At 25.5% G+C, this 20115-nt stretch overlaps 1 protein-coding gene across 1 annotated transcript in view; it reads right to left on the bottom strand.

Annotated features, from left to right (window-relative positions):
• Positions 1-20115, bottom strand: part of LOC117182015 (serine/arginine repetitive matrix protein 2-like) — a 112788-nt gene that overhangs the window by 4463 nt on the left and 88210 nt on the right. Inside the window, exons 12-16 of the mRNA XM_033375033.1 lie at positions 18508-18855; positions 18169-18319; positions 8853-9384; positions 4763-5423; positions 1136-1541 (exon numbers count right to left, since the gene is read on the bottom strand). Of these exons, the coding sequence (XP_033230924.1) occupies positions 1136-1541; positions 4763-5423; positions 8853-9384; positions 18169-18319; positions 18508-18855 (2098 nt within the window). The remainder of the gene's footprint in view (positions 1-1135; positions 1542-4762; positions 5424-8852; positions 9385-18168; positions 18320-18507; positions 18856-20115) is intronic.

Genomic DNA, 20115 nt, shown 5'->3' with positions numbered 1-20115 from the left:
GGTAGAAAATTAACTTTCTTAATTGAAAATTGATGTATTTTGTTGAAAATTTGTCTTTTCTGGTTGAAAATTAATCTTATTGGTTAAAATTTTAACTATTTGTTTCAAAATTGATATACTTTGTTGAAATTTCATCCTTTTTGGTAGCAAATTAATGTTCTTGTTAAAAATTTTAACTATTTGATTACAAATTTATGTAATTTGTTAAGAATTCGTCTTTTTGGTAGAAAATTAACTTTCTTAATTGAAAATTGAATTATTTTGTTGAAAATTTGTCTTTTCCGGTAGAAAATTAATCTAATTGGTTAAAAATTTAATCATTTGGTTACAAATTTATGTATTTTGTTGAAAATTGCTCTTTTTTGGTAGAAAAATAATCTTCCGTCTTTAAAATTTATATTTTAGGTTGAAAATTTAACTATTCGGTTTTAAGTTCAAATTTTTTGTCTAGTTTTCGTTAAAAAATCGTCTTTTTTTTTTAGAGAATTAATCTTCTTGTTTGAAAGCTCAACTACTTGGTTGAAAATTGATGTATTTTGTTAAAAAATTCGTCTTTCCTGGTGAAAAAATTCACTTTACTGGTTCGAATTTTAATTATTTAGTTGAAAATTTATTACGTTCGGAAAATTCGTCTTTTTTGGTCAAAAATAAATTAGTCTCCAGTGTTTAAAATTTACCTTTTGGATTTAAAATTGAACTATTTGGTTGAAAGTTCAACTTTTCTGTGAAAAGCTCATCTTTTTCGTAAAAAAAAAAAAAAAAAATGCCACAGAGTGGTATTTCAATTACGAGAATTCTCTAATCTAATTCTCAAAATTATATCTATTTACTGAAATTCCCTGTCTCAACTCAGAATTGTAAATCTTTTAGAAAATTTTCCATCTCAAAGTTCGAAATTAAAATTCTTATTTGAAATCGCCGCTCATAAATCTTCACAAACTCACAATTAGAATAATAAAATATACGAAACAACTTTTAATTTGGCATATTAGTAAATTCAGGATTAAAAATCTCGCTCACTGAATCAAGTTTCCCGTCATTTCCCGGATTTTCCGGCAGCAATTAAATACGTTACGATTTGAAATAGAAAATATTTTAAGCAAAATAAAATGGAAAAATGCGTCCAAGTAATCACCTTAACCTTCTTCTTCGTTTTCGATGATTTGGCTCGTTTCTGCTTCCTCCTGCTTTTTCTGGTCCGCGATCTCCTGATGAGTTCAAGGACACTTTCTTTGGCAACAGCCGTCGTCGTCGTCGGAGGTGGAGGAGACGGCATATCGCCCTCGCCACCACTTGGACTAGTACCCTCCCCTGGTCTAATGCCATCAGCAAACTGGACATTTTTCTTCGCTCTCCTCATTCTTTGCGCCCTTGTCTGTCTCTTTCTCGTCTGCAACTTCGTCTTCTCCCCATCTCCATTATCTCTACTCACTTCCGTTGCATCCACCATCGATCCTTCGTCATTTTGTTCAAGTTCGTCTCGCTCCGCAGCACCATCTTCATCGCCAAAAAGATCTTCCGTGTCTCCATTTAAAATTACTCTGAAAAAAAAAAATCAATCGTAAAAAATGGAATTTCAAGGTGACTGAAAAACTTTCTTTTTAAAACTCTCGGGACTTTTATCTCGCCATTCATATTCAAATATTAGCGAGGGTGTGACCCTTTCGCAAACATGCTTCACGGTCAATAAAATTGAGAAATGTTAACATTTATCCATTTGAAGTAATAAATAAATAAAGAAGAGGGTGGCCGTTTTAATCAAAGAAAAAAAATTCCTGGTCATTTCACGGTTTTTATCCTGTTCGCAAACATTTTTCAGGGTCAACCAAATTGAAAAATTCGGACTCTATTCTAAACATTTTTCAATTTAAAGTAATTTAGACAATAAATTAAATTTACACGTATAAAATGCAAGCTACTAACGATTTTCAATTAAAACTTTTTTAATGAAATGCAGATAAACTGCAGAATGTAGAACTTTTATAAATTATATTTTTTAAGTAGTTTTAAGCTAGGCAAATTAAAACCTTAAGAATAATGTTTGTTACCTTAAACATTTTAAAAGAAGTTACATTATTTTTCTTTTAAATAGTTTAAGCATTCTTAAAAACTTAAAAAATTTATTTCAAAATATTGAGAAATCAAGAAGTGAATTTATATTTTTCCAGATTTAAAATCATTACTGAAATTTTTTCGAAACGTTTAAATATATTTTTAAATGAATTGAATTTTTCCTACAACTTTGATAAAATCCTAAAAATTAAAAAAAAAAATCCTTACAATTTGAATTTATAAATAACAATAGAAACTCTTATTATCTGGAGAAAAAATTCGAGTAATTTTAAGAGATATTTAGAAGTTTAAAAAATATTTAAATTAAATTTAGAACTTGAAATTATTTCACATTATTTACACGATGTTTGTGACCCGAAAAAATGGGCTATTTACACCGAAATTTTGGTGCAAATACCCACAGCAGAATTTAAAATAAAATGTAGATTTTTGAACATTTCAACCAAAAAATTTAGAAACTTTTTAAGAATTGTGAAAGGCTTGAAAAGAATAAAAACATTTTCTTAAGAATTGATATATTTTGTTGAAAATTTATCTTTTTTGGTAGAAAATTAATCTTCTTGGTTAAAATTTTAACTATTTGGTTACAAATTTATGTAATTTGTGGAAAATTCGTCTTTTTGGTAGAAAATTATCCTTCTTGGTTGAAATTTTAACTATTTGGTTTAAAATTGATTTTAAATACCAAAAGTGAAAATTTTCAATTCTGAATCTTCTAAATTAAAGAAATTTCGTATTAAATAACAAGAATTACAGCTTTTTAATTGTAAAGCATTAAATTTGCATACTTTTTAATTGCTAATTGTCAAATTTGAAAATTTTTGAAGAAATTTCGAATATTAATAATCAAAATTAAAGTTATTTTTTATGGAAAAACTTAAAATTTTCCTAATTTTGATTTAAACTGTCAAAATTAAAAACTTAAATTTTAAAGATTTGCCGTTTTAAAGTTTTTTTAATCTTAAAAATCTATTTAAAAAAATTCTTAAATTTTGATGATTTTATATACCAAAAGTGAAAGTTTTCAATTCTGAATCTTCCAAATTAAAGAAATATCGTATTAAATCATAAAAATTACAGCTTTTTAAATTATAAAACAATAAATTTGCAAGATTTTTAACTGCTAATTGTCAAATTTAAAAGCTCTTCAATTTGAATAATGTATAAATATATTTTCTTGAATTTTGATGATTCTTAAAATCAAAAGTTTTCAATTATCAATTTTTCAAGTTGAAGAAATTTCGAATATTAATCCAAAAAAATTAAAGTTATTTTTTATGGAAAAACTTAAAATTTTCGTTAATTTAAATTTAAATTGTCAAAATTAAATACTTAAAATTTAAAGATTTGCAATTTTAAACTCTTTTTAATGTTAAAAATGTGTAAACAAAAAATTCTTAAATTTTTGATGATTTTGTATACCAACAGTGAAGTTTTCAGTTCTGAATCTTCCAAATTAAAGAAATATCGTATTAAATCATAAAAATTACAGCTTTTTAAATTATAAAACAATAAATTTGCAAGATTTTTAACTGCTAATTGTCAAATTTAAAAGCTCTTCAATTTTAAAAATGTATAAATATATTTTCTTGAATTTTTATGATTTTGAAAATCAAGTTTTCAATTCTCAATTTTTCAAGTTGAAGAAATTTCGAATATCAATCTTCAAATTTAATTTTTTTTTTATAGCAAAACATAAAAATTTCCCAATTTTGATTTAAATTGTCAAGATAAAACTTAAATTTTAAAGATTTGTAATTAAATCATAAAAATTACAGCTTTATTAAGTTTAATTAAAGTTTTTTTTTGGCAAAACTTAAAATGTCCCTAATTTGGATTTAAATTGTCAAAATTAAAAACGTAAATCTTAAAGATTTGTAATTAAATCATAAAAATTACAGCTTTATTAGGTTTAATTAAAGTTTTTTTTTTGAAAAACTGAAAATTTCCCTAATTTTAATTGTAATTGTAAAAATTAAAAAATTAAATTTTAAAGATTTGCAACTCAAGACACTTTAACTTTTAAAATGTTGAAATAAAAATTCCTAAATTTTTTAATTCTGAAAATCAAAAGTCAGGTTTGCAATTGTAAATATTCTAAATTACAAAAATTTCAAACATTAATCATCCAAATTACAGAATTTTTAATTCTAAAACTTAAAATTTGCATAATTTTGTAATTTTAAATTGTTGCATTAAAAAACCCTTCAATTTTAATAATCTACAACTGAAAACTTTTTAATTTTACAGATGTGTAAGTCAAGTTTTCAATTTTAAATCTTTCAAATCAAAGAATATCGAAAATAAATCATCAAAATTACAAAACCTTGAATTGCAATTTATCAAAATTAAAAACTATTTAATTTCCAAATGACAAATAAATATATTAGTTTTCTAAATTTAACAAAATCATTAAAATAATGAAAATTTGAATTATTCTGCAATCAGAAGTAAATTTCCGGTTTTTGAATTAAATTCCCAGTCATTTCCCGGTCAAGTCGCCACCCTGCTTCTTAAAAAATAAGTCAAAACTTTCTACAAAAAGGAGGAGAAAAGGCAAAAATAGCGTAAAAATTCTCAATTTTAGGTTGCTATTTTTTTCAAGGAAATTTTTTAAATAAATAAAAAAAAAAGGAGGGAACAAGGACTATGATCGCTGAATATTTACTAAAATAAATATTTTGCTCACCCAAAACCTGGAGCGACAAGAATGCCTTTGAGGGGCGGTGGAGGCAGAGAAGGCCACTCTTTAACTTCAACGTCAAGATCAACCTCAATTTGAATCGACTGCGCAACTTCCGCCGGTGTCGGAATTTCACTCAACTGAATGACGGCTGGACTAGATTTTTTCTCATCCTCCTCCTCCTCTTCCTCATCCTCCTCGTCGCCATCCTCGTCCTCGTCGTCCTCAGCCTCAGCTTCGGCCTCGGGCTCGACGGCCTCTTCCTCCTCCTCTTCCTCACCCTCGCCCACTTTCTCTCCTCGGACGGCCACAGAACTACTTTTACTACTACTGCTAGTACCACTTCCGCTCGCCACAGCTTCCCTCTTCACTTCCTCGGCATCTTCAGCCTTCTGTTTTCCAGCAGCAGCAGCAGCAGCTTCCGACTCGGCCCGATCCTCGGCAAGGTGCTTCTTTTTCAAACGATCGAGCTGCTTCTGATCAATATCTGGTCGACGTATAAGAAGCCGTCTTCCCTGAATACGCTCGGCTCGTCGATTCGCTCTTTCCACCTTCCGTCGCTCTTTCTCCCGTTTACGCTCATCGCGGACACGCTTACGCTCCTCTTTCTCCCGCCGACGGACCTCAAGAATGGCTTCGTAATCGTAGACAGGCATCGTTGGTGCTTCTGAAAAAAAGACAGTTATTTGTCATTTTTGTACATTCAGACTGACCATTTTAACCCCCAAACGGTACACTGGTGCAAATTGGTTTGTTTGCAATCGTAATATTAATTATTTAATATATTGAACATATGATAACCGACTAGCATATATCAGAGATATTTGACATATATATTTAATACATGTGGGGATAATCCGCTGCAGCTGTGTTTGCGTAAATTCCAATAAAATGAAAAAAGTTCGGGTGCGAATTCGCACCAGTGTACCGTTTGAGGGTTAATCAAGGAAAAAAATTCCCGATCATTTCCCGGTTCGCAAACATTTTTCCCGGTCAATAAAATTTTTTAAATCTAACTTTATTCCAAACCTTTTTTCCATTTACAGTAATAAAAAAAATTTAAAGCATTCAAAGTAGAACTGAATTGTAAACTTTTAAAATAGAAGTTTACAAGTTTTTCAATTCAAAAATTTTGTTATTAAATGCTCAATAACTTACCACGTTCTTCAGGAATGAAATTTAAATCAAATTTTTGTGTACTGTAAATTTTATTGTTTCTATCGTTTCTTGGATATATTATGCCAAGATTTATATCAAATTTGAAATAATCGTTAGAGCACATTCTTGCACAAACCTTTTTAAATTAAGACTCAAAACATCTACCACTGTAATTTTGTGATTGTGAATTCTCTTTTGTTAAAAGAGCTAACATTTTTTTATATTTTAGACTCGAGAGTTTGGGCGCACCTACGGCGCGCGACTGATGGCTCTCGCACTCCGCGCTCGGTCTTTGCATTTCTTCCGCATTCGTGCACAGACCTTTTAAAATCAAAGGTCAACGGACCAACAACTGTAATTTTGTGATTGTGAACTCTCTTTTGTTAAAGCTCTTTCGGCTTTAACGGAAACATTCTCATCACGTATCTCGTGCTTCGCACTCAATTTTGTCCTAAATGTCAACTTTTCTACATCATACACAACACTTTTATATCAAATATAATACATTTTTTATGTAACTTTGCCTGGGATTGTGCATTCAGATATTACAAAATAAAGCACAAATTGTATTCATCATGATTATTTTAATATTTGTTTCTTATTTTGCTTTAAATTGTATTATAAACTGCGCTGAAACATATAACATTTCACTAAATTTATATCATTACAATTCATAATATGTATAAAAATTGAATTATACTAATTCTTATTTCCTTGTTTTTATCATTTTTTATTTTTAATCTTGTTTTTTACGATTAAAGAAACACTACTATTTTTTATTTGCAATCTTATTTTTTACGATTGAAAGAAAATCTACCCGTCCTAACTAAAAATGATCAATTATAAATTTATAGATTTTTTTAGATGAACAACTGTTGTCTGTTAATTTTAGTTCGTACCTTGTGTCGTTTTTTCAACAAAAAAATGTAATTTGTTTATTTCTAACGTTATTTTTTACTACTAAAGCCAAAACTACGTGTCCTATCAAAAATTATTCATGAAAAATTTCAATGAGTTTTGGGGGTATTTTTTGGAAGCGTAACTTTTGTCTTTTTTATTATTTTCATAAATTGTGCCTATTTTTTCATAGCTTGTGTCGTTTGTCAAATAATTAACTTGTTTTATTTTTATTGTTTTTTACGTATAAAACAAAAACTGCGCATTCTATAAAAAATAATTATTAAAAATTTGTAGCTCTTTTTTGGATTAAAACACGTATTGTCTCATTTTTTTATAGCCTGTATCGTTAGCCCAAATTTTTAAATTTTAAAAATTTTAATGTTGTTTTTTACGAATGAAAACGAAAAACTACGTTCATAACAAATTTGGTAGATGTTTCCAGGTCGCGCAATTTTAGCTTTGTCATTTTTTTCGTATCTTGCATAATTTGACAAAAAAAAATGGAATTTTTCATTCTTTTGGTACGATCAAATTTTCAATTTTTCGACCAAATTAAAAAAATGGTTATGATAATCTTGTAGGGCTTTCAAAAATCAACGTTTTTCTACTCTTGACTTTTTTTCATATCATGCGTTGTTTGGCTTAAAATGCTAATTTTAGTTGTTTTTTTTTTAATTTTAAAAATGCTCTAACTCTGATAATTTTCTTTTTATAGAAAAAAAGTAATTAAGATAAATTGTTTAAGTTCCTGATTAATATGAATAACCGTAAATAGAATTTTTAAGTCTTTAAAAAATGTGGTTTCAAAAATTATGAAAATACGCTCACTTTTTGAATTTTCATCCAAAACAGCTGGTTTACGAACTCGTTCTTTCTTTTTAGGCCTTAAAAAAGTGTGCCAAAGCAGCATCCAATCTGATCAATTTTTCGAAAGTTATCGTGCCTACAGAATACAGACGACAGACAGACAAACCCCTTCGTAAAAATCGTTTTTTCTGACTCAGGGGGTCTCAAAACGTGGAGATTTGATGAAAACCAACCAAGTGAAATTTTACATAAAACCAATACCTTCTCATTAGGTTGAGAATGGAAAAAATAGTTGTTTTTTTGATTGATAAAAAAGTGTTGCAACGATTAATTTAAATTTGATATAAATCTTGTTGAAATATATCAGAATTTTGAATTTTGAACATTCATAAATTATAGAGTTCAAAAATTTAGATTAGGTTCCAAAAATTTAAATCCACGTTAACATTTTCAATTCTCTGAATTAAAGAATCAATCATTAAAATATTTATAATCTTTGTGAAATCTTTTGAATTTTTTATACAATCTTCGAAATCCTTTATATCTTGGTAAAATACTTTGAAATATTTTAAACAATTTTTTAATCGCTTAAAATCTTTAAAAACTTTCGAAATCTTTGAAATCTGGTACACTTTTTGTATTCAATTTGAAATCATTAAAAATATTAGTATTATTTTGCATTTTTTTCAGAGTTTTAAAATCTTTATGAAATATTCGAAATCTTTGTGTCAAATCATTGAAATATTGTTTAAACGCTTTTCCACTTCTTAAATCCTTTTCAAGTCTTTAAAATTCGTGAGCTCTTTTTTATAATGTTCAAAAATCCTTTTAAATATTATAAAATCTTTGAAAAATTCTGAAATCTTTAGAATTATTTCGTAACCTATTGAAATCGGGTGTATAAACTCAAAAATCGAGAAGACAACCCGTCGGAGGCTATTTTAAAAGCCAAACCAACATTCAAATCCACTCATACGTCCTACAACTGTAAATAAAGTAGAAATCACTTTTCTAAATTGACAAAAAAATTATTAAAATAACGAAAATTTGAATTTTACTACAATCAGAAGTAAACTCCTGGCTTTTAAATTCAATTCCCGGTTTTTTCGATCAAGTCGTCACCCAGTCATTTCAAAAGATCGTATCAAATCAACAAACCAATGATAAATTAAACTCAGAAATAAAGAGAGAAAAAAATATTAGTAAAAAAAAAAAAAAAAATCCAGCTTACCTTTTGGAGGGGTTGGTATTTTCTTGACAGGTGTCGCGACCGGTGCCGCAGTGACAGGCAGTGGTATAGAAAGAGGCATGGGAATGGGAAGTGGAATTGGAAGCGGAATGGGAGTTATCGTGGTCCCAAGACCGGGAGGATTAACGGAAACGGGAACAGGGACCGGAAGTGGGACAGGAACTGGCGGAACCGACATGGGGACAGAGACGGGAACAGGAGCAGGAGGAGGAGGAGGAACAGAAGTAGGAACTGGAATAGGAATTTTGGCAGGAGGAGGAGGAGGAGGTGGAGGAGCAAGAGGAAGAGGAGGAGGAGCGGGATATCTTGTTACAGTCTTTCGATCGATTGGAGGCGGAGGATGACTGCTACTCCAATCGATCGATGTTGTCGGCACAACTTGCAAAACATTTCCAACTCGAACGACTTTACTCGCTGCAACTGGAGGAGGAGCTGGCGGCACTTCATTTCGAACGACTGCTGGTACAGGAATACCAGAGTAATCTCCTGGCACTACTTGCAAAACATTGCCGACCTAAATATCCATAAATTAATATTAGAATCATGCTTTATATTCAAGTTTTTTTTTTTTGTATAAAGATCAAGAACAGGACTTCTACTAAAATTTTGAGAGAAAAAAAATATCTGAAAATTCCCGGTTTCTGGGTATCTTAAATCAGGGTGGCAAACGTTTTTTATGGCCGAAGATAAATAAAAAAATAAAAGATTCAAAGTGAAACACTTGAATTCCAAACTTTTAAAATTGAAGTTTAAAAGTTTTCAATTCAAAAATTGTGTATTCAAATGCTACTAACACTTTTAAATTGAACAGTTTTAAGTGAATTGCAAATAAACTGCAAAATTGAGAACTTTTATAAATTATAGAGTTCAACGATTCAGATTTAGTTGCAAAAATATAAATTCAAGTTAACATTTTCAATAGTCTAAATTAAAGAATCCAGCAATGAACTTTAAAAATGTGCAAAATTCTTTATTTTAAGTAATTTTAAGCAAGACACATTAAAAATTGAAAAATATTTTTTTTTTTTAAATTAACAGTTCTTAAATCAAAAGATAACTTATTTTTATTTTAAATAGTATAGACAACCTTCAAAAGCTTTAAAATTTTATTTCAAAATCTTAAAAAATCTAGAAGTGGTTTTAAGTTTTTCCAAATTCAAAATAATTTTATAATTTTTTTCGGAACTTTTAAATATATTTCAAAATGCATTGCATTTTTTCTATAAGTTTTAGAAAATCCTGCAAATTTAAAGCAGCCGAATTAATAATAAAATTTAGATTTTTGCAGATTTCAAAACAAAAATTTAGAATTTTATTTAAGAATTGTAAGACTAAAAAAGATTTAAAATTTTCTTAAGATTCTTGGGAAAATTGAAAATGGTTCTTCACTTTGAAAAATTATTGTAACAGAAAGTTTAAGAAGATTTTAAGAGATTTAAAAAATGATCAAACAATAACATGGAAGACTTTATTTAATTTGCTGGATTTTAAAAAATTGTAGGAAAATTTCGATTAACTTTAAAATATATTTAGAGGTTCTAAAAAAATGTGAACAAATTTCGTTTAAATTATTTGGAATAATTTCAACTTTTTAATTAATTTTTAATCTTTTCAAAACTTCTACATATCTCTTAAAATCGCTCAAATTTTTTTTACAAATAATAAGTGTTCAATTGTTATATGTGCGTCAAAATTTAACAATTTTACTTATAAATTAAACACTTTTTAAATAGAACAATTAAAATTGTAACTCTAAAAGATTAAAAGTTCTTCGAAAATCTAAAGATTCAATGCTTCAATTTTTCAAGATTCAAGTTTCAATTTACTTGCCTTAAATGAACAGTGAAATATTGCTAAATATTAAATATTTATTCTTTTTCTACATTAAGAAATTTCAAATTAAATGGGATAAAAATTAAATAATTTAGACTCATATTTTAAATTTAATAAAAACCTTTAATTATGACTATATTATTATGGATTTATTTTTAAGTTGAAAATAGTAAAACGCACGTTTACATTTTTTAATATCTAAAAAAATTAATATAAATAATATATTAATAAATTTATGTATTAAATTTAATATAAAAAATAATACAAACTTTTAGATTTTTTCAGATTTAAAACAAAAAAGTTTAGAATTTTTTTAAGAATGGTGAAAGACTAATAAAAGAATAAAAAATTTTCTTAAGATTATTAGGAAAATTGAAAATGATTTTTCACTTTAAAAAATTATTGTAACATAAATTTTAAGAAGATTTTAAGAGATTTAAAAAATAATCAAAGAATAACATGGAAGATTTTAAGGATTTTATTTAATTTGCTGGATTTTAAAAAATTGTAGATAAATTTCTATTAATTTTAAAACATATTTAGAGGTTCTGAAAAAATGTGAACACACTTCGTTTAAATTATTTGTAATAATTTCAAGTTTTTAATTAATTTTGAATCTTTTCAAAACTTCTGTTTTTTATAAAAAAATCTTCGATTTTAAAAACTTCTAATTTTTTTTAACCTTTAAACCTGCGTTTTAAGATTCTTTAAATTAAAATATATGCTTAACAATTAAAAATCTAAAATGGAAAACTTTTAAAGTCAATGATTTTCGAATTAAGCATTCTAAACTAAATGATATATTCATTGATAAAAATCACAATTTGAAAAATTATTTAAAAAACGGTTGAAATGAAAGTTGGACAACATTTTTATTCTAAAAATTTTGTAAAATTCCCGGTCAAAAAATAAATGCACTGTAATTTCCCGGTTTTCCTCGGTCCCATAAAATTGCGGTTTTTCAGGTTTTCCGTTCCAGCGGCCACCCTGCTTAAATATTCCCAGGATGGAATAGTTAAATTTTGAACTAAAAATATCAATTTTCAACCAAAAATGAAATAGGTAAATTTGCAGTTTAAAAAAATTAATTTTCAAATAAACTGGTGAATTTTAAACTAAAATCGTGAATCTTTAACTGGAACTGTTACATTTTTAGCCAAGATGAATGTTCAACTAAGAAGAATAATTTGTACCAAAAAGACGAATTTTTAACTAAACACGAGCATTTTTCAACCAAAAACTGAATACATATATAAAATTTTTAGTTCAAAAATTAATCTTCAACCGAAGAGATGAATTTTTTAATTAAGATTATGGAATATTCAATTAGAATATTTAAATTTTGAGTTTAAAGAAAACTAATGTTAAAAAAATTTCAAATTATTGAATTTTCAACAAATTGTAAACTAAAAATGGATTTGTTAAATTTTAGTTTAAAAATTAATGTTCAAAAATTCAACTTAAATTGTCAGCCTAAAGAAACATTCATTTTCGGCAGAAAAAAACGACGTTTCGATAAAATAGCTAATTTTTAACTACAGAGATGAATTTTGAATCTTGACCAAAAAATTAATTTTAATCAAAAAAGTTCAACTTTCAACCAAGTAATTAAATTTACATTCTAAAAAAGACAAAGTTCGGACAAAACAAAAAGTAGATTAATTTTTTATCTAAAAGAACGAATTTTCAACCAGAGACTTGAATTTTCAACCAAAAATGATCAATTTTCAACGGAAAATAGAATAGTTAAAGTTTCAGTTTAAAACATTAACAGGGTTGCAATTCGGCAGAAGATATAACATTCCTAGTCATTTCCGGGTCTAGTTTTTCAATTTTCCCGGTCAAATAAAAGTGACATTCATATTTACGGAAAAAATACAAACATTAATTTTAATTGATGACGTTCATTCTAAACATGCTTTAATACAACAGACCAAAAAATTCAAAATTAATGAATTTTCAATAAACATTATGAATCTTTAAATGAAATAGTTGAATTTTCAACCAAACTAAATTAATTTTTACTAAAAAACATAAATTATGAACGAAAACTAATATAATTAAGATTTGGGTTAAACAAAACAAACAAAATTAATTATTTAGGAATACTTAAAATTTTAACTGAAAATAATTTTTAAACGAGGAAATTAACTTTAAAAGAAAAAGATCATTTTCTATTTTAAAAAATCGATTTTTTAATAAATTTTTTAACACAACAGAGCGAAAAATTGAAGAAAAAGAGAATTTTGAAATAAATACTTAAATTTTCCGCTAAAAATCTCATCTTTTAAAATGAAGTAGTTGAAATTTCAGTTAAAAAAAATAGTTAATTTTTCAAGCAAAAATTGAATATATATTTATATTTTCAGTTAAAAAAATGAATATTCAACCGAAGAGATGAATTTTCAGTTATAACGGTTAAATCTAAAACTAAAATGATAAATTTTTAAACAATAAAATTAATTTAAAAATAAAGCGATTAATTTTCTACCAAAAAATACAATTTTTCAACAAAATATATAAATTTTTAACAAAATAGTTGAATTATCAATTAAAGAAGAAAAATATTCAACCGTATAGTTAATTATTTTAGTTAAAAATTCATCACTTTGGTTGAAAATTGTTTTTTTTTTTGTAGAAAATTATTATTTTTTTGAACTGGAAATATAATTATTCTATTTTTAGTTAAAAACTGATTTTTTTAATGAAGTAGTTAAAGTTTCAACTAAAATGATGAATTTTTAATTAGAATACTTTAATTTTCAGCCAGAAAGATTCATTTTCTACTATTTTACAACAAAATACATACATTTTCGCCGATATAGTATAATTTTTAAATAACAAAGCCAAATTTTCAACCATATAGATGAATTTTTGAACAAAAAGCTTAATTTTCTAGAAAAAAAACTCGACTTTTCAACAAAAAAAGACAAATTCGTAACAATGTAGTTTTGCAAGTAAGAAAGAGCAGTTTTCAACCAAAAATTAATAGCTAAATTTATAATTTATAATAATTAATAGATTAATTTCTACTAAATCAGACGAATTTTCAAAATTTTTAAAAACTCATTTTTCAACTGAAATAATGAATCTTAACTAAAATAGTTGGATTTTCAAATAAACAAACTTAATTTTTACTGAAAAAGATCAATTATAACAAAAGCTGAAATAATAAAGTTTTAGGTTAAAAAAATCAATATTCAACCAAAAAAGACGAATTTTTAACTAAAAACGATCATTTTTCAACAAAAAATTGTATAATTAAATTTTTCGTAAAAAAATCTATTTTCAATCAAAGGGATGAATATTAAACTAATATTATGTAATTTTCAAGTCGAGTAATAATTAAATTTTCAGTTACAAAAAAAGTTATTTTTCAACCAAAAAATACAAACAAATTTTCCACAAAATAATTAAATTTTCGAAATAAAAAATTTCTTCTTGCCCAAAGAAAAAACAAGTTTTCAATGAAATAGCTCATTTTTCAACACAAAAAAATGCATTTTTAATAAAATAATGAATTTTCAAACAAAAAAAAATTAATTTTTAACAAAGGAGTTTAACTTTCAACAAATTAATTTTATTTCCAACCTAAAAGATGAATTTTTAACTAAAATTATCATTTTTAAACAAGGAGATTAACTTTAAAAAGAAATTGATTGTTTGCTTTAAATTTAGTTTTTTCTTATTTAGAATTAATTTTTTTAACTGAAAATGTAACTGTTCCATTTTTGCCTGAAATTGATCTTTTTTTATATAAACTTAATTTTCTTGGTTGAAACTTATACTATTTCCTTGAAAATTTACTTGGATTTTATTGAAAATTGAATTTATACTGAAAATTTAATTATTCTATTTTTAGTTGAAAACTTATTTGTTTTAGGTGAAAATTCAACTATTTATTGAAAATCCATCTTCTTTTCGTAGAAGAATTTTCTCATTAGTTTAAACTTAATCTTTTTAGTAAAAAATTTATTTTACAAACTGAAAATTTAAGTATTTTATTTTTGGTAAAAAATTTATCTTTTTATTGAAAAATTCATACACTTGGTTATTAATTACGATTTTTAGTTTAAGACTGATCATTTTAGTTAAAAATTCACCTTTTTTGATAGAAATATAATCTTTTTAACTATTCTATTTTTTTTACGAATTCATTTCTTTTTTGAAAAAATATATATTTTGTTAAAAATTCGTTGTTTGATTTTCATGAAAAATGTATCTTTTTCGTTCAAAATTAATTTCTTTGACTGAAAATGTAACTATTCCATTTTATTTGAAAATTTATATTTTTAGTTTAAAAAAATGAATTAATTTTCTTGAAAACTCATTTTTTGTTATTTAAAATTTACTTTTCTAACTGCAAATTGAACTATTCAAGTTTTGGCTTCTAAATTTATCGTTTTTAGATGAAAATTTATATATTTGATTGAAACTGTATCTTTTTTGTTAGAAAATTCATCTTTTGGGTATTAAATTGCATTTTTGGTTGAAAATTGATCTTTTTTATATGAAAATTCACGTACTTTGGTGAAAATAAGTATTTTTTTATAGAAAAATTAATCTTTTTGGTTGAAAAATTCACATTTTTGGTTGAAGATTTATTATTTTAGCTGAAAATTCACTTTAAGTATTTCATTTTTTGTAGGAAATTAAATTTTTTGATAGAAATGTAATATTTTTGGTTAAAAAATTATCTATTATGTAGAAAAGTTAACTATTCTATTTTTTATTAAGAATTCATTTCTTTGGTTTAAAAAAAAATTTAGTTAAGAATTCTTTTTTTTTTCATGGAAAATTTATCTTTTGGTTCAAAGTTTTACTATTTTTGCTCAAAAATTCCAATTTTCATCATGTGATTAAAAATTAATTTTTTTGACTGAAACTTAATTTTTTTTAACTGAAAATCTAGCTATTCTATTCTTGCTTGAAGATTTATATTTTTTGTTGGAAATTAATTAATTTTCCACAAAACTCGTTTTTATGTTGTTTAAAATTTACTTTTCTATTTGAAAATTGAACTATTCAAGTTATATTTTATTGAAACTGTGTCTTTTTTGTTAGAAATTTCATCTTTTGGGTTTAAAATTGAATTTTTTTGTTAAAAATTCTTTTTTTTTCATAGAAAATTGCTTGTTTTAACCAGAAATTTAATTTTTATATTTTTGGTTAAAGAATAATTTTTTATTATAAAAAACCAACTGTTTTGGTGAAAACTAGTTTTTCTTTTTTTGGTTGAACATTTATTTTTCTACCATTTTAACTATTTCAATTTTGGTTGAAAATTGATCTTTTTTAGATCAAAATTCATATACTTTGGTGAAAATAAATATTTTTTGATACAAAAATTAATCTTTTGGATTGAAAATTAAACTATTTGGTTGAAAAATTCACATTTTCGGTTGAAGATTCATCATTTTAGTTCAAAGATAATTTCTCAAGTTCAAAATTGATTTTTTTTTATTTGAAAACTCAACTAAAGAATTTTTAGAATGTATTTAGAAACAAAATTTTTTAGTTGAGTTTTTAAATTAAAAAAATCAATTTTGAACCTAAGAAATGAATTTTCAATTAAAATGATGAATCTTCAACCAAATAGTTCAATTTCAATCCAAAAAGATTAATTTTTCTATTAAAAAATATTGATTTTCACCAATATACAAGAATTTTCATCTAAACAAAAATCAATTTTCAATCCAAATTGGAATAGTTAAAATGTTAGAAAAATAAATGTTCAGTCAAAAAAAGAAGAACTAGTTTTCAATAAAATAGTTGTTTTTTTTTGTTCAAAAAAATTATTTGTTAACCATAAATAGAAAAATTAAATTTACGGTTAAATAAATCAATTTTCAACAAAAAAATTCACTTTTAAACTCATAAGATGAAATTTCTAACAAAAAAGGTAGGTAAAATTTTAAAAACAAAAAAAAACGAGTTTTTAGGAAAATTAATTAATTTTCAACAAAAAATATAAATTTTCAAGCAAAAATGGAATAGTTACATCTTCAGTTAAAGAAAATAATTTTAAACTAATACGAAATGAAGCTTTAGCCAAAGAAATTAATTTTTAATCACAGTGATGCATTTTCAAGTAAAAATAGTAAAATTTTCAACTAAAAGATACATTTTCCATGGAAAAAAAGGATATATTAACTAAATATTTTTTTTTTCAACCAAAGAAATGAATTTCTAGGAAAAAATAAAATAGTTACATTTTCTATGTAACAGAACATTTTTTAACGAAAAATATAACATTTCTATCAAAAATAGGTAAATTTTCTATAAAAAATCAATTTTTAAAAAAATTTTAAAACCCAAATAAAGAATGTTTAGAATGTATTTAGAAACAAAATATTTTTTAATTAATATAATTCATCTTGTAGGTTCACTATTTAATGCGAATATGTTTTCTATTACTTTGACTTCTTTTCATATTTAAATTATTTGCATTAAACAGTGAACCTAGAAGATGAATTATATTAATGCAAAAAATATATCAGATCTAAATACATTCTAAACATTCTTTAGTTTAGTTTTTATATAAAAAAAAACAACAATTTTGAACCTAAGAAATGAATTTTCAATTAAAATCATGAATCTTCAAAAAAAAAAAATTCAATTTTCAATCCAAAAAATTAATATTTCTATCAAAAAATACTTATTTTCACCAAAGTACATGAATTTTCAGCTAAACAAAAATCAATTTTCAATCAAAATTGGAATAGTTAAAATGTTAGAAAAATAAATGTTTAGCCAAAAAAAGAAGAACTAGTTTTCAACAAAATAGTTGTTTTTTTTTGTCAAAAAAAAAAAAAAAAATGATTTGTTAACCATAAATAGAAAAATTAAATTTACGGTTAAATAAATCAATTTTCAACAAAAAATTCACTTTTAAACCCATAAGATGAAATTTCTAACAAAAAAGGTATAGTTTCAATAAAATATATAAATTCTTATCAAAAAAAGATAAATTTACAAACCAAAACTAGAATAGTTCAATTTGCAGTTAGAAAAGTAAAATTTTAAAAACGAAAAAAACGAGTTTTTAGGAAAATTAATTAATTTTTTATTTTTAATCACAGTGATGCATTTTCAAGCAAAAATAGTAAAACTTTCAACTAAAAGATACATTTTCCATGGAAAAAAAGGATATTTTAACTAAATATTTTTTTTTTCAACCAAAGAAATGAATTTCTAACAAAAAATAGAATAGTTACACTTTCTATATAACAGAACATTTTTTAACGAAAATGATAACATTTCTATCAAAAATAGGTAAATTTTCCATAAAAAATTGATTTTTAAAAAAATTTTAAAACCCAAATAAAGAATGTTTAGAATGTATTTAGAAACAAAATATTTTCTTAATAAATATAATTCATCTTCTAGATTCACTCTTTAATGCGAATAATATAAATTTTCCCACGATACTTAATTATTATTAATAAAGTTAGAAAATACATACTTGCAAAACTGTAGATGGTTGATGAAACGCCCTCTGCTGTTGTTGTTGCTGTTGCTGAATGGACGGAGAATGCGGATAAACACCGGGAAGAGAATTAAAATTGGGGGCATGATATTCCGTTGGTTTCTTGATACCCAATTCAAGCTCGAGTCTATAATTGGGCAAAAACGCCTTTTGTTTATAATACAAATTGCAAAAAGGAGACACAATATATTAAAACAAATAACATCATACATCAAAAAACAGTTGCAGAATTCAGGCCAGGATTTGTTGGAAGAAGAGGCTGGAGAAGGAGGAGGATAAGGGATTTACAAGAATTTTTTGAGCAGCTCGATTTACCTTTCGTCAAGAGAGAGACGCTTCGGCGAGGTTGGCGTTTCGTCTATTCGCGGCGGATAAGTCAAATTATTTCTGGGATAATAACTGTACTCGTTTCCGGTCTCCATTTCGCTCGCATACCGGAAGTGAGAGCTGTTTAGATTGTCGACACTTTCATTGGCAATCGTCTCGGGTCCCATGGAAGCTGAATCTGTCGCTGAATCTGTACCTCCTGTCAACTGAATTATCGTATCCATGCGTCTGACTCTGTCTGAACAAGGAATTGATGATTCCAATTTCTTAGACCTATCCTCGTCCTCCCTCAACCTGTCCACATGGACGTTTCTGCCTCTCTCAATCGACAACGATCTGCAGATCAGATCAAAATTTCTTTATAGAATGATGGTTTCTTTTATATAAATTATTACAGTCATCACAGTACCTATTGTCGTCAAAAAAAAAGTTGAATAGGTGACTTTTTTTTTCTCTCTAAAATAGGTGACAAATAGGTGATAAACAAATTTTAAATAAGACAAACAAACAAGTTGTAATTTGTTGAAAACCGAGAGATGCCCAGACGTTTTTTTCTTTAATTAAAACGGCCACCCTGAAAATGGAGTATTTACATTTCCATTGAGAACTAATCTTCAATTAAACAAAAATAAAAACTATTTTTTTACAAAACCATTTAATTGTTTACAACAGGGCTCGCCACTTCAAGCAGGTGTTGGCTGCCACGATCAGTGCATGGCTGCCACCAATTTTTTTCTGTCATTTTTTTTTTCGTTTTCCAGGAATCGAGCGATCAATACATCAATACATTTAATTTCCAATTTCAATTTTATTTTTAATTGAGAAAGTGAATCAAATTTACCTGCAAATTGAAGCTGTCATAAAAGTTTTAAAAAGGAGGAAAAATTTGAAGAATTTTGAATGAAAATTCATTTAAAAAAAAGAGAGAAACGATTGTCGCCAAAACCTTTTTCTTCGTTCTTATCGTTCTCCTTTATCTTGTACACACTTTAAGTAAAGATTAAAAAATAATTTACCTAAGTTGCTGGAAAGATTTTGTGTTGGTTTTATTAAAAATTTTCAATACTTGTGAATGAAGAGCGGATTGAAGCTACTGTGACGTTAGTTCAACTGTTTAATAGAAGTTTTCAAACTTCAAAGCTTTCATACAAAAATGTTTAAATATAGGCGATTTATGAGTTTAAACAATTCCAGTAAAGAGGCTATTTGTATCAGTGAAATTTCACTGATTCATATTTAGAGAGTAGACCATTGAGTCATAAATCTATTCAAATTTATGAATTCTTAATTTTTTAAACTCTCTATTAAAAATTCTTAAATTTTGATGATTTAATATCAAATTTTCTTCTTTTTAAAACAGTTAGGATTAAAAACTTGACATTTGATTTCCGAAACCATCAAAAGTCAACAATTTCGATTTATGAATCTTCAAATTTCAAGAGATTTCATTTGTACTTTTTCGAAATGTAAATTGTCAGTCTTTTAAATTAAAGGTTTTTTTTATTTTGAGAATTTAGAATTACAAATTAGGTAAGTTTTTAGTTTTAAATTAAAAATTCTATAATTTTCACAATTTTTATTTGAAATTTCTTAAGT

This window comes from Belonocnema kinseyi, chromosome 10 (genome assembly GCF_010883055.1).
Source record: "Belonocnema kinseyi isolate 2016_QV_RU_SX_M_011 chromosome 10, B_treatae_v1, whole genome shotgun sequence".
In the NCBI taxonomy this organism is placed as follows: Eukaryota; Metazoa; Arthropoda; class Insecta; order Hymenoptera; family Cynipidae; genus Belonocnema; species Belonocnema kinseyi.
The sequence above is the reverse complement of the archived record's forward strand: the minus strand, read 5'-3'. Positions and strand labels throughout refer to the sequence as shown.